Genomic DNA, 14,747 nt, shown 5'->3' on the forward strand with positions numbered 1-14,747 from the left:
CTGTAGTATAGAATGGCCATGTACTGTGGTATATAATATATATATATATATATATATAAAGTGTGTAGACGGGGGAGATCATCTACGTGTAATGTTGAAAAACGGTTTTTTTTTGTTTTTTTCCAGACGGGAGATCAGAGTTACCCTGTGGTTAGGGTGACCGTGATCATCTTTTTTGTAATCTTTTATCTTCAATTACATATAATATAATGTACTGTATTGTATGATATAATAGATAATATATACAATACAAACACACCATGTCAGCAGAATTCAAAGGTTTGGGCTGTGTCGCCTCCGACAAATGGTCCGACTTAGAAACCGTCTCCTACCAAGTCAAGCCATTCGGCCCCCACGACATCGACATCAAGATCGAGGCCTGTGGGATCTGCTCTTCTGATCTCCACACCTTGAAAGCTGAATGGGGTGGCCGCAAGTACAACTACCCTCTTGTTGTGGGCCACGAGATCGTCGGCCGTGTCATCAGCGTTGGGCCCCAAGTCTCCAGTCTCAAGGTTGGCGACAGGGTCGGGGTTGGTGCCCAAAGTGCCAGTTGCTTGCAATGTGTCGACTGCACCAACGACAACGAACAATACTGTACCAAATCCGTCGGTACTTACAACTCGGTGTATCCTGACGGCTCGATCTCCCGTGGTGGGTACGCCTCCCACGCCAGAGTTCACGAGCACTTTGTGTTCCCGATTCCTGACGCCCTCCCATCCCACGTCGCCGGTCCATTGATGTGTGCAGGGATCACGGTTTACAGTCCCTTAAAACGTAATGGTGCCGCTAAAGGCAAAAAGATCGGGGTGGTGGGACTTGGAGGGTTGGGGGCCCATTGTGTTTTGTTTGCTAAGCACATTTTTGGGGCCGAAGTCACAGTGTTTTCTAGAACTAACGCAAAGAAGGAAGACGCGATGAAGTTGGGGGCTGATCACTATATCGCCACTTCTGAAGAAGGCGCGTTCGACAAGCATTTCCGTGAATTGGACCTTATTGTCGGTACCGCCAATTCTACTAAAGGGTTTGATTTGAACAAGTACTTGTCGACCTTGAAGATCAACGGTAGATACGTCAGTGTTGGGTTGCCAGCCGACGGGTCGTTCGATGTCAGCACCAAGACTTTCCTTAGAAACGCGTGCTACATGGGCAGCTCATTGTTGGGGTCAAGAAAAGAGATTCTTGAGATGTTGGAAGCCTGTGCCCAATCCACCACCATTGATTTCGACCACTGGGTGGAAAAAGTGCCAATCAACAAGGAGAACGCCAAGGTGGCCCTTGAAAGAATGCATGCCAATGACGTTCGTTTCAGGTTCTGTTTTGTCGATTATGATAAGGAGTTCAATTGATGTATACCATGAATATACTTACTATATTAGAAATATACTGCACTTATTATATTATATCATATTATATTGTATTGTATCACCACAGAGTGCCAGACGGTTCTGCCACACAGGTGATGTGCGGGTGTAGAAAAGAACCCCCTCGAAAAATGAAGAAAATGAGCCCATTTTGCACCATCAGCGGTGTATATCTATCTCTCTATCTCTCTATCTCTCTCATACAATCACCATGGCCAATCTAAACAAGGAACTCGTCCTAAGGTATAACCAACTCCTATTGTCGCTGGGCCGTGTCCTCGAAGAACTCGCCACCGATCCTCTCGTCAACATCAACACCCCCAACCACCATCCTTCGCGTCCAAAGCCTTTGCCTACTCAACAAAGACCCAATGTATCGGGGACCCCTAACGATAATGGTGGCAATAACAATAACAATAATAATAACAATATCGACAAAAAAACCCTCAATAATGGGAAATCGACAAATGGTCCTGGTAATAATGAAACGCCCCAACTAACACCATCAGGAGAATTGGACCTTAGCATCAAGGCTTTAAATCGGGTCTTGGATTTGATGGTGGTGAGCTTGAATGACGCCAGTGATTTCTTGATAAAAGAACAAGCAAAATTGACCGTGAAACAAGAGCCTAATAATAATAATAATGATATCGAGGTGATAAGTCCGAAACAGAGTATTGATAATAAAATCGAGGTGAAAGCCGAACCACCTGAAGTTACCACCACCCCAATTGTCAAGATCGAAGATGAACCAGTGAACAAGAAACCCAAACTTGATATTCCAATAATCCAAAAACAGAAATCGCTTGAGAGCCCTCCAATTATTCAAAAATCTTTGTCTCAACAGCAGCAGCAGCAGCAGCAACAACAACAACAACAACAACAGCAGCAGCAGCAGCAACAACAACAACAACAACAACAACAACAACAACAACAACAACAACAACAACAACAACAACAACAACAACAACAACAACAACAACAACAACAACAACAACAACAACAACAACAACAACAACAACAACAGCAGACCCAAGTCCAACAGAATGCGTTAGTACAACAACAACAACAACCTCCGCTTATAAAACAAGATACTACAGATAGTGCCAGCTCTCTTCAAAATAGTAATAACAACCCGGCAGGAGACTTGAATTTCCTCAATTTGAACTTTTCCGAAACAGAGTTTGATCTCAATGGACCTACCACCGACAATCTCCTTGGACCACCAACTAAGAACCCAGCTCCTCAAAATCCCGCAGTGGCTAATGCCAATGGAGAAGAAGGGGATATTGATAACTTGTTGGATTTGTTGCAAGGGATCATTCAAGATAAAGATGAAAATTAGTATATTTTTTATTTGTCTTATCTTATTTGTATTATACATGTGTCTAATCGAATATTATTGTTCAGTTTAATACTTTCATTTGAATATAATAAAATGTAGAGATATTTATTTATATTTCATGGGAATAATAGAAAGAGAATATATAATATAATGTAATATATAGAAAGAGAGAGAGAGAGGTATACCGCTTACCCTGCCACTGCACGCCAAACTGCTCAAAAGTCAACTAATAAAAAAATACCTGTCAAAACACCTCTCCACAAAGATATATATATCAATTCTCCAATCTACCAAATGTCGGAATTATCAAGGTTCTACTTCTCCATCCCCCCAATAACAAGAATATTCGTCACTTTCCCCTTGGCAGTTCTAATTCTTGATGGTGCCAACCTCCTAACCCAAGAAGACTACTTATTCTGGGATTACTCGCAGGTGTCCCAGAAATTACAACTTTGGAGACCAATAACCGCGTGCTTAACTCCAATATATGGCTATGGTCAAAAACTCAACTGCCTTTTCTTGATAAAATCTTTTTACTCAAATGGTCGCCAGGTCGAAACTCTGAAGTTTGGTAATGATGCTGCCAATTTCCTCTGGTACCTCATGATCACCGTGGGGGTCATCCTTGGGGCTTCCCCATTCACCAAAGCCTTCTCTTTCTATTCTCCTTTAGTCAGTGCTCTTTGTTTCACATTGTCACAAATGGATCCCGATTCAACGAAGGCTTTTTACTCTTTAGTCCAGTACAAGGCTAAGTATGAACCGCTCATTCTTTTGGGGCTCACTCTCATCCTTAGGGGAAGTTATGACTTTTTCTATGATCTTTCCGGGGTTCTTGCCGGCTATATCTACTTGTGTTTACAAAACCATGATTATGGTCCACTCTATGACACTTTTAAAACATATTTCCAAAGGCAAGTGCGTCAACCGGAAGGAAGACTACCACACACTAAAAGAGACACTGGGTTCATCCCTGCTCCTCAATGGTTACGTGCTGCGATTCAAGGAGTACAAGCTGTGATCTCTGGAGTGTATGCTACAAATACACAGGTGGCTGGACGTTCAAAAGTTGATAATAAGGGGCAGTCCTCTGGGTACAACGGCCGTCAATTCTTTGGTAATTCCAAAGCATTCCCTGGTAAGGGAAACAGACTTGGAAGTGCTTAGAAACAATACGGTTACAAACTGTATAGTTACTATTTACAAGGTCAATGACAAAAAAAAAAAAAAAATGAATTCATAATGCATATAATATAGGGTGATGATGTGGAGTTAATATTGTAGTTATTTTTGTTTTTGTTTTTGTTTTACGAATTGATCCAACTATCCAAACACATCACATCTGGATCATTTTCACTAGGTGGCATCTGAGTATACCAATCAAAGATACTCCATTGAGAGTCTTTAATTTCCATTGGGTCGGTGCCTTCTCTTAGACCCCCGCCTTTTTCCAAAATACTTTGCCAAGTGGCCTTGTAGCAATCATCCAACTCCCCAACCCTTTCAATACGGTCTTCATATTCAAGCACATCACAAAGCGATTTTATATCCCCTACTGACAAATCCACGGTGGTGATCCCCGATTTTAGAATGAAATCCAAGACGTCTTCAAGCAGCGGGTACCCATCGAAAGTGCTGCAGTATGTGGTTTGATCAGGGTTGTACTCTTCCCCTGGAGCCCGTTTCAGCTGCCCAGGGAACGGGTTTGGAAGCGATTTGGTGGTGATGAATTGCCAAACAATGTTCAATAGCGACTCGACAAACTCGGTGTCCAACTCGGAATCGGTGAACCATGGGCCCCCGGTCAAGGCAATCGACGGCTGGAGGTTGTATAACATATAGATCTTTCTTGTCGGATGTTTGACATCCTTGATCGATTTGACGAAACGTTTGTTTTCCAAAGCTTTCAACGACTTAGTGAAGATATGTTGGTGCAAATTGGTCTTGGTCTTGATGATCTTTTGCCAGATCCCGTCTCTGCCTGCTGCCTCAATGTGACTGTAAATCATTCTTTCTTCGTCGGTCATCTTGGAAACTTTGTCAGCTTCGGCCTTGGTGACGGCACTGAATTTCAATTCGCCATCCTGAGTCCCCAACTTGACGAGTTCACTGTTCAAGAGTTCTTGGACAAGTTCGACAATAAGTTTCTTCAGCACCAGGGTCAATCTCTCGAGATCGTCTTGCGAGAAGAAAGTGCCGGCAGGCTTTTCGACCATTTTGTCGTAAAGCTCTTGGGCTTTACCAGACACCGACATTGCTATTGGTGATATATGATGTATGATATATTATATGTATATTTAGTATAATATAAGATACCACCCACAATTCAAAGATGGAGGAGCGCTATCCATTAAAATTTTTTTTTTTTTTGCTGCTGATATTTTTCTGGTGCTGCGCGCACTCCGAAAGCATCGACGTCCAGAGCCACCACCCAGGAGGATGGGGACTCCTTGGGTAACGGCGACGGCTGGTACCGTGGTTAAATAGCAGCAGGGATCCTCGTTTAATGTCTGCCATTCTGTGTCTGCTTTTCATTTTTGGTATGTGTGGCACGCCAGTACAATGTTTATCCCCCAATCGCAGGCCATGAAAAGGGCCTCCTCGGCCACCCAAACCACCCAGTCTGCATCACAAACGTACCTCGACTCGGCCACGGTGGTGTCGGCGATTTCCAAGCTCAATGACACCATCGTCGTCCTTAAAAAGAAAGTATCATCACAGCAAACTTCAGTGGCGGTATTGGCTTTGTTTTTTCTGGTGCTCTTGGTGATATGTCTCTTGGGAGGTGTGGCCATATGTATCCGGTACCAAAACAGAGTGAGGGCTTCGCAAGGAATCGAGCCTATTGCCAATACTAGATGGTTAATGGCTCCAATGGGACCATCATTGAACAGCACTGTGTCTGTTCCTTCTCCTAATAATAATAATAATATCACCACTACCACCCAAATGACCCAGGTAGAACGTTCCCAGCCGCAAGACTGGGAAAACCCTTATACTTGTGAAACCACCAGCTCGGCCAATTTCCCTAACAATCCACATAGATCAATGAGTGAGGATACTTTGGCAGGGGAAGACCCACCAAATGCTTCGAAGATTGATATCCTTCATACCGAATCATGTCCCCGCAACATTGACGACTTTGATAAAAATACCTTGACCGATGCGTCTCTGGGAACCTCATCGCCCAATGTCAATCGATACACCATCGACATTGAATTTGATCCTTATAACCAACAAGTGGAGAATTATGAAGAAGCCTACCTTCCACCAGAAAATTACCCCGTGAATGATGAAGATTACGGCAATTACCGTGAAACCCCAGATTTTGATCCGTTTGCTAACAGGGAATCGTCAGTCGCTAACAATCGAAACTTCACTCATGATGATGACGAATATGAGGACAATTTCATGGCACCCAAGAAGTTTCTCACTGTTAGTACTGGACCACGGCAATCGGTAGCCAGCTCGGTGTATACTCGGGTACAAGGTCCGTCCTATAAGAATGGATTTTAAGATACTCCCTTCTTCTTTTTTTCATTTTTTTATTTATTTTGTATGTTTTATAGAATAGAATATTATTTTTTCCCACCATTAATATTATAATTGTTATTATATGATATATCTTGTAAGATATCTCATGTTGAGGATCGTGCAGCCAAAAAACATTGAAAATAACAGAAAATCATCACCGCTAACACCTTTTTAGCTGTCACCATCAAAGGGTATCGCCGATCCCCCACCATGCCAGCCAAACAAAAGAAACCGTTGAGGTTTAGACGTCCCGGGCTGATCGAACACATTTATGACGACGATTTTGAAGGTGAATACCAATTCGACGAGTTTGACGAGTTTGACAACCTCAGCGATGACGATACCGAGGACGAACTCTCGCCAGAAGACTTAAAAAAGGTCATTGCTGCCCAACAACAAGAAATAACCAACACTTTTAAATATATAGAGAGTATTGCTGCCCCAATACTCTTCACCCTTCTTGGGTTTGCCGTTAGAGTGTACCGAATCGGCATCAATGACACCGTGGTATGGGACGAGGCCCATTTCGGCAAGTTTGGCTCGTATTATTTACGCCACGAATTCTATCATGATGTCCATCCGCCATTAGGGAAAATGCTCGTGGGGTTTTCTGGATATTTGGCCGGTTATAATGGGTCCTGGGACTTCCCGTCGGGTGAAACCTATCCTAAAGAAATTGCGTTCATCAAAATGAGACTATTTCAAGCGGTTTTCAGCACCGTTTGTGTACCATTTGCCTACCTAACCGCAAAGGAAATCGGTTTTGGTATCCTCCCAACTTGGCTATTCACCCTTATGGTGGCCCTTGAACAAAGTTACGTCACTTTGGGGAGATTTATTTTATTGGATGCCATGCTCTTGTGTTTCACCGTCACCACTATGTTTTGTTTTGTGAAATTCCATAACGAATCGGCGGTGCCATTTTCTAAAAAATGGTGGAAATGGATCTTGTTTTTAGGAATCTCTATTGGGTGTGTTGATTCTGTGAAAATGGTTGGGTTCTTTATCACCTTGTTGGTGGGGATTTACACCATTGTCCAACTATGGCAATACTGGGGCGATCAATCGATGTCAAAAACCACTTATTTCTACCATTGGATAGCGAGAATTTTCCTGTTGATGATTGTGCCCCTCACGGTATTTGCCCTCTGCTTCAAGATCCATTTCGAACTTCTTTGGAAAAGTGGTACCGGTGATGCCAACATGAACTCGCTTTTCCAAGCCAACCTCGCCGGTTCTGACGTAGCCACCGGTCCAAGAAATGTGGTTATCGGCTCCAGTAGGGTCACTTTGAAAAGTCAAGCGATGAATGGTGGATTACTCCATTCGCATGTGCAAACTTATCCAGGAGGATCCGAGCAACAACAAGTCACCACTTATTCGCACAAAGATACGAATAATAACTGGCTCTTCCAACGTCGTCGAGAAGTCGATGCTTGGAACCCTTACAACGACGTGGAAATCTTTGATGAGGTCTATGATGGGATGGTGGTGCGGATTTACCATGAATCAACAGGAACTAACTTACATACCCATGAATTCGACGCCCCTGTCACCAAAAAACAATGGGAAGTATCATGTTATGGCTCTATTGATGAAGGGGATGAAAAGGATAACTGGATCGTGGAAATCGTCTCACAATACGGTAATGAGAACGCCCTGGTGATCCATCCTTTGACTACCACGTTCACCCTCAGAAACCAAGTATTGGATTGCTATTTAGGTACCTCGGGGGCCAATTATCCTGATTGGGGGTTTGGTCAAGGCGAAGTGGTGTGTTTCAAGAAAAACTCTCTCCGTGGTGATCGTCGTAATATTTATTGGAACGTTGAAAATCACCAGAATTCTCGGCTCTCGCTTCCTCCAGCAGATTTCCTCCTCCCGAAAACTTCATTCTGGAATGATTTCATCGAATTAAACATGGCAATGATGGCTACGAATAACGCTCTCGTTCCCGATGCTGAAAAACTCGACGAATTGGCCAGTCTGTGGTGGCAATGGCCATCGCTTCATACCGGTATCAGACTCTGTGGCTGGGATGACGATACCATCAAATACTACCTCATTGGCTCCCCTGCCACCACCTGGCCTTCCACTATCGCCGTGGGTGTTATCTTCCCAATCATCTTCATCTACTACCTTCTTAGATGGCAGCGTCAATACCAAGATTTCCCAGATAGTACCGAATCCACCACCGGTAAATGGAACTTGTTTCTCATGGGTGGGGTCTACCCAATGTTGGGATGGGGTTTACATTATACCCCATTCGTCATTATGGGCCGTGTCACCTACGTTCACCATTATTTGCCAGCCTTGTATTTTGCCATGTTGGTATATGTTTACGTGTTTGAATTGGGGGTGTCGCGGCTCAACAGTGGTGTACCAACTACCACGAAAAAATTCATGTATTTCACACTATATTTGATGAATTTCGCATTGATCGCCATGACATTCCGCTATTTTAGCCCATTGAGTTTCGGAATGGAAGGTCCAAATGAAGATTTCGGTTACTTGAATTGGTTACCAAGTTGGAAAATCTCCGACGAAAAACGTTGGGATTGGAATTATGATTCATGATGATATGGGGATAATATTTATTAATATATATAATCTAAAATTATTAAAAGTTTGTTAAAATGTAAGCTTGAAAATTCCATACGCCATTATCACTGCCAATTCAACAATTAAATCAACTTTTAGGTTATTACCTGCTGAGCGCTGTCCATTTTCATGATCATCATCAACATCATCGTCGACATGCTCTGCACTATTTTTCCCATTATCTTCACTTTGTTTTCCCGATTTTTTTTTCAATAATAAATCATCACAAGTATTCTTCATGCTTTTCTTCGATGATGATCTAGCTAAAGATGCTTGGCCTTTGAAATCACAACTTTGTGGATCACGATAATACTTGAGATAATATTCATTCAAGATATAAGACAATTTTTGCTTCTCGTCACAATCCGAATAGTATCCATATTCACCAGTAGTACCATTTCCCACTATCTCTGAACAATCAACCTCATGACACAATATTCCGTACAACTTTACAAAATCTCCGGTGTTTTTGGAAGCGGATGCAACACACTCTAAAGATTTTTCTAAGCATTCGCATTTGGAGCTATTTGGAGTGGGAGGAAGAGCCTGGGCTGCTTTCCAGACATCGTTTGGGTCTGGACAATTAACAAGATCTTCTGTATTTAAATTCTTCGACATATCGTCAATATTCAAGAGCTTGGGTTTGGCATTCCCGTAGGCTTTTTGCAAATATTTGTAATCATCCATTTTCTTGACTGTATTTTCATTTTTGTCAACCTTCACCACCCCGTATTTATTTTCTTCTTCATGGTACATATAAGCAATTCCCCCAGACCACACACTGGTCATCAAAGGACTATACAATGCCTCAACTTCTTGGAATGGTCTTGGCCTAACCAAATTACAACCAAATTCGGAAAAGAATATAGGGATTGTGTAGTTTTTGAATTCCCTAGTTCTCTCACTGTAACCAGAACTAAAAAATGAAGAATATCCACACCATTCGTACATATTGATCCCGTAAAAATCAGCAGTAGTTTCTTTGTCCCCACAGTTGAAATAAGTGGCCATTGGTACCCTAGTATCTGCATCATCATTGGAAGAGTATCCTACAGGAATTTTTCTATAATTCTTTTCTGAAATGTAAGCCTTAGTGTCTCTGATGGCTGCTTTAACAAAAGGTGAGGCGTCAGTATTGGTGTGATCATTGGTAACTTCATTACCCGCAAAGAATCCCAATACATTATTATATTTGGACATTGAGTCAATAACTGACTTGTATCTGTCGTAGATTTTGGTATTCCAAGATGGATATTTTCTATTAATGGATGTGAATGGTTCGGATAAATCAGCCATAACGTAAATCCCAGCTTCAGATAGAGCATTCATACACACATCATGGTTTTCTAAAGGGTTAATTGAATATACTCTAATAACATTGACGTTCAAATCCACAAGGTAAGGAATATCGCGAATACAAGATTTCTCATCAGCAAGCGGGTCACTGTATCTCAAATTTTCATCAGTTAGGTAACTGAAATCCGAACTATCAAGCAGTGGATTTATACTAGCAGCTTCAAAACTCTCGTCATCATTGGATAATTCTACCGCACTCGCCATCTCTATAGATCGTAACTTTTCTTTCAAGAATTCCTTCTTTTGTTGTTCCAAAAGGTTTCCGTCAAGAGTTTGTTGATAAGCAATACCCTTCAAATAAAACTGAGTACCGCTATTAGAATAAAAAAACTTGTTACCTTTGATCATGATTGGGGGAGCACCAGCACTGGTTTTCATGGCAGATATGATTGTTTGTTTTGGAAAAAAACTGGAAGAGGCTGTAATGGCGCTGCTGACAGGTTTCTCTCGAGTTTCCGCTTTGGTCGAAACTTTTTGTTGTAACTCGAAGACATTATCAATATTTACTGAAGAATTATTTGAAATTTTTGACAGATCTAATCCATTTGCTACTAGGATGTGAAATAACAACACGAGAAAGAAGAAACACTCATTGAAAAGGATCATGATGCAAAGAGCTCAGATTTTAATGAAGTTTGAAACGATATGAAGTTGAGTTTGAGATAGATGGAAAGAAACAAAAAAAAGAGAGAAAAAGAAATACAGACAAAAACAAGAATTGAGAGAAAAAAATAATATTTCAAAGCGGTGGTAATTCTTACAATATATATATAGTATATATATATTATATACCGGTGTAAACGAAGTGACACAAAAGAGAGAAAAAAATGGCCCATGCATGTTGACGCCAGCGTCTTAGGTTTGGGGCTCTGCTGAACCACCCTCACCAAGACCAACACCATCACAAAATAATACAAAAATAATGAGGATAATGATGAGTCGAAATAATGAGATACTGTATTTAAGATCATTATGGAAAGATTGATTTAACGAGTACAAGTCAGTATGGAGATGTTTGGCACTGGGTGTGGTATTTACGGAAAGTCACATCCTAACATGATTTCCCAAGGTCTTTTCTTGGTTGCTTAGAAACTTGTGAATAATAACTAAAGACCGACTTAACTTACGAGAAGGAAGTGTAACATATATATTTATATATATACATGTCATTGTGGAATGTTGGTGGTTCTCTTAGGCAACGGGTATCCCCCGGGTAACTACTGTCGCGCAGAGTTAAAATTTTTAGGGAAAAAAATAACAAAAGTGTTAGGGAACAATCACGAACACTTATCGATCCCTCTTGCAACCCCATCAACCTAGACACATAACATCACCCTCAGTTGTCATCTTTGACATAGTAATTGCAATTGAAACCAGAACCTTTAGAGATTAACGATGGAATCCATTCTTGATTTTTCTAAGGATTTTGATGTGGAGCTTCTAGACCGTGTTGTCATGGTGTTCTACAGCGGATCAGGACCTGAACGCCAAACCGCTCAACAAGTCCTTACCGCCTTCCAAGAACACCCTGACTCCTGGCAAAGAGCAGGCCAGATCTTGGAATCGTCTAAAGACCCTCAAAGTAAATACATTGCCCTCCAGATTTTGGATAAATTAATCACCTCCCGCTGGAAGCTCTTGCCAATGGAGCAACGATTGGGCATCAGAAATTTTGTCGTCAACATGATCATCGCTCTTTGTGATGACGACCAACAATTTGTCTCCCAAAAATCATTGATCAATAAGTGCGACTTGGTCTTGGTCCAGATCTTGAAGAAGGACTGGCCTGCCGATTGGCCAAATTTCATTCCTGAATTGGTTGCCTCTTCTAGAGCCGGGTTCAACGTGTGCGAAAACAATATGATCATCTTGAAATTATTATCGGAAGAAATCTTTGATTTTTCTAATGAAAAGATGACACAGGCTAAAACTAAGAATTTAAAACTTACTTTATCCAAAGAATTCCAAGAAATTTTTAAGTTGTGTTACGAAGTGTTGGATAAAGCAAGCAAACCATCTCTCCTTGCCGCCACCCTTGACTGCTTACTCAGATATTTACATTGGATCCCATTGCCATATATTTTTGACACTGATTTATTGGATTTGGTGAGTTTGAAGTTTTTGCAAGCAGAAAGCACCAGAGCAATCACCATCAAGTGTCTTACAGAAGTGTCTTCACTTAATGCCGACCAATACAACGAGAAGTTCTTTGTTATGTTTAGAAACTCTTTGGAACAAATTAACTCAATTGTCCCTCTTGGTACTGATCTTAGAACTTCCTACAGAACCGCCAGATCATTTGATCAAGCTTTCTTACAAGATTTAGCCATGTATTTAAGTACATTTTTGAGTAATCATTATGATTATTTAGAAAAGAACGAAAACTATAAACCAATATTATTGACCGCCAACGAATATTTAGTGGAACTCTCGAGAATTGAAGAGCGCGAATTATTCAAAACTTGTTTGGATTACTGGCTCAAATTGGTGTCTAGTTTATACGGTGAGGTCAGAAAGTTGCCACAAACTGAATTGAGTCCATTATTGCAGTTGGGTTATAATCAGAGTTTCAATCCTTCTGCGGGTGCTCCAAATCCTAAGTTGTTGGAGAAATTCCCACTCAGAAAACATATCTACAATGACATCCTTTCTAAATTGAGATTGGTGGTCATTGAATCTATGGTTAGACCAGAAGAAGTTTTAATTGTTGAAAATGATGAAGGGGAAATTGTCAGAGAATTCGTTAGAGAAAGTGACACCATTACTTTGTATAAATCCATGAAAGAATTATTGGTGTATTTGACCCATTTGGATGTCACGGACACTGAACAAATCATGACCACAAAATTGGCGAAACAAATTGATGGCTCCGAATGGTCATGGCATAACATTAACACTTTGTGTTGGGCTATTGGGTCGATTTCTGGTACCATGACTGAAGATATGGAAAAAAGATTCTTGGTTACAGTTATAAAAGATTTATTGGCACTCACAGACATGAAGAGAGGTAAGGATAATAAAGCAGTGGTGGCTTCCAACATCATGTATATTGTTGGACAGTATCCACGTTTCTTGAAAGCCCACTGGAAATTCTTAAAGACTGTGGTGAATAAATTATTCGAATTCATGCACGAAACCCATGAAGGTGTTCAAGATATGGCTTGTGATACTTTCATTAAAATCACCGACAAGTGTAAAAAACACTTTGTGTTGATTCATACTGGAGAAAAAGAACCATTTATTGATGAAATTATCAGAACCCTTCCACAAATCACTGAAGATTTACAGCCCCAACAGCTTCATACTTTCTACGAGGCTTGTGGTGTTATAGTAAGCGCTCAGCCATCAAAAACTTCCAGAGATAGACTCATTAAAGATTTGATGCATTTGCCAAACGTTGCTTGGGGTGCTATTATGGAAGAAGCAAACAACGACCCAGAATTGTTATCAAATTCAGAAACCGTGAAAATCATTGCCAATATTATTAAAACAAATGTTTCTGTGTGTAAATCGTTAGGTTCAGCATTCTATGGTCAATTAGGGTTTATCTACATCGACATGTTGTCGTTATACAGAGCCACCAGTGGTCTAATTTCAAATACTGTTGCCCAGGAAGGGGAAATCGCCACTAAAACTCCAAAAGTGCGTGGATTGAGAACTATTAAGAAGGAAATCTTGAAATTAATTGAAACTTATATTTCATCTGCTAGCAATTTAGATGAGGTGGTTAAAGATTTGATTGAACCTTTATTGAGTGCCGTGTTGGATGATTATAGAACAAATGTAGCCGATGCCAGAGATGCTGAAGTATTGAACTGTATGAGAACTGTGGTTGATAAAGTCGGACCTATGATTGGCGATGCCGTGATATTGATTTTACAGAATGTGTTTGAGTGTACTTTAGATATGATAAACAAGGATTTCACTAACTACCCAGAACATCGTGTGGAATTCTACAAATTATTGCAAACTATCGACGCTAGATCATTCAACGCCTTGTTGAACTTATCTGGTGATGCCTTCAAGCAGTTAGTTGATGCTATTTTATGGGCGTTCAAGCATAATAATAGAGATGTCGAGGATGCTGGTTTGACTCTCGCTGTCGAACTTTTGAGAAATATTGAGAGATTGGGCGAAACTCCTTTCACCACGGCTTTCTACCAAAGCTTCTATTTCTCGATATTATCGGATACCTTTTATGTGATCACCGACAGTGACCACAAGGCTGGGTTTGTATTACAAGCGCAATTGTTGGCCAAATTGATTGAATTGGTAGAATCCTCGAAAATCAACGTTCCATTATATAAAGAAGGTGAAGTTCCACCAGGTACCTCCAACTCTCTTTACTTGAAAGAATTTACCGCTAATATGTTGAGTAATGCTTTCCCACAATTACAGCAGGAACAAGTCTCGTCGTTTATTATTGCATTATTCAAGAATTACGGGGACTTGCCTAAGTTTGAGAATATTATGAAGGACTTCTTGGTGCACATTAAGGAGTATGATAGTGACCCAGCTGACTATGAGCAGTGATTTATATTTTTGCA

General features: G+C 40.8%; 8 protein-coding genes across 8 annotated transcripts; 6 read left to right on the forward strand and 2 right to left on the reverse strand. All coding sequences in view use genetic code 12, as the record gives it.

The window, feature by feature from the left end:
• Positions 1 to 260: 260 nt before the first annotated feature.
• On the forward strand, positions 261 to 1,349 carry DASC09_057710 (NAD(P)-dependent alcohol dehydrogenase; the record flags this gene model as incomplete). Its single annotated transcript, XM_064999355.1, has 1 exon — positions 261 to 1,349. The coding sequence occupies one exon, from the start codon at positions 261 to 263 to the stop codon at positions 1,347 to 1,349; it is 1,089 nt and encodes a 362-aa protein (XP_064855427.1).
• Positions 1,350 to 1,575: 226 nt separating this feature from the next.
• Positions 1,576 to 2,709, forward strand: DASC09_057720 (uncharacterized protein; the record flags this gene model as incomplete). Its single annotated transcript, XM_064999356.1, has 1 exon — positions 1,576 to 2,709. The coding sequence occupies one exon, from the start codon at positions 1,576 to 1,578 to the stop codon at positions 2,707 to 2,709; it is 1,134 nt and encodes a 377-aa protein (XP_064855428.1).
• Positions 2,710 to 3,003: 294 nt separating this feature from the next.
• Positions 3,004 to 3,876, forward strand: DFM1 (Dfm1p; the record flags this gene model as incomplete). Its single annotated transcript, XM_064999357.1, has 1 exon — positions 3,004 to 3,876. The coding sequence occupies one exon, from the start codon at positions 3,004 to 3,006 to the stop codon at positions 3,874 to 3,876; it is 873 nt and encodes a 290-aa protein (XP_064855429.1).
• Positions 3,877 to 4,016: 140 nt separating this feature from the next.
• RPC34 (DNA-directed RNA polymerase III subunit C34) lies at positions 4,017 to 4,964 on the reverse strand (the record flags this gene model as incomplete). Its single annotated transcript, XM_064999358.1, has 1 exon — positions 4,017 to 4,964. The coding sequence occupies one exon, from the start codon at positions 4,962 to 4,964 to the stop codon at positions 4,017 to 4,019; it is 948 nt and encodes a 315-aa protein (XP_064855430.1).
• Positions 4,965 to 5,271: 307 nt separating this feature from the next.
• On the forward strand, positions 5,272 to 6,225 carry DASC09_057750 (resistance to Congo red protein; the record flags this gene model as incomplete). Its single annotated transcript, XM_064999359.1, has 1 exon — positions 5,272 to 6,225. The coding sequence occupies one exon, from the start codon at positions 5,272 to 5,274 to the stop codon at positions 6,223 to 6,225; it is 954 nt and encodes a 317-aa protein (XP_064855431.1).
• Positions 6,226 to 6,453: 228 nt separating this feature from the next.
• DASC09_057760 (uncharacterized protein) lies at positions 6,454 to 8,820 on the forward strand (the record flags this gene model as incomplete). Its single annotated transcript, XM_064999360.1, has 1 exon — positions 6,454 to 8,820. The coding sequence occupies one exon, from the start codon at positions 6,454 to 6,456 to the stop codon at positions 8,818 to 8,820; it is 2,367 nt and encodes a 788-aa protein (XP_064855432.1).
• A 54-nt stretch (positions 8,821 to 8,874) lies between these two features.
• Positions 8,875 to 10,578, reverse strand: DASC09_057770 (glycoside hydrolase family 72 protein; the record flags this gene model as incomplete). Its single annotated transcript, XM_064999361.1, has 1 exon — positions 8,875 to 10,578. The coding sequence occupies one exon, from the start codon at positions 10,576 to 10,578 to the stop codon at positions 8,875 to 8,877; it is 1,704 nt and encodes a 567-aa protein (XP_064855433.1).
• Positions 10,579 to 11,595: 1,017 nt separating this feature from the next.
• CRM1 (exportin CRM1) lies at positions 11,596 to 14,733 on the forward strand (the record flags this gene model as incomplete). Its single annotated transcript, XM_064999362.1, has 1 exon — positions 11,596 to 14,733. The coding sequence occupies one exon, from the start codon at positions 11,596 to 11,598 to the stop codon at positions 14,731 to 14,733; it is 3,138 nt and encodes a 1,045-aa protein (XP_064855434.1).
• Between the last annotated feature and the right edge of the window lie 14 nt (positions 14,734 to 14,747).

The sequence above is a fragment of the Saccharomycopsis crataegensis genome, assembly GCF_037102585.1.
Source record: "Saccharomycopsis crataegensis DNA, jcf7180000000098, whole genome shotgun sequence".
Classification (NCBI taxonomy): domain Eukaryota; kingdom Fungi; phylum Ascomycota; class Saccharomycetes; order Ascoideales; family Saccharomycopsidaceae; genus Saccharomycopsis; species Saccharomycopsis crataegensis.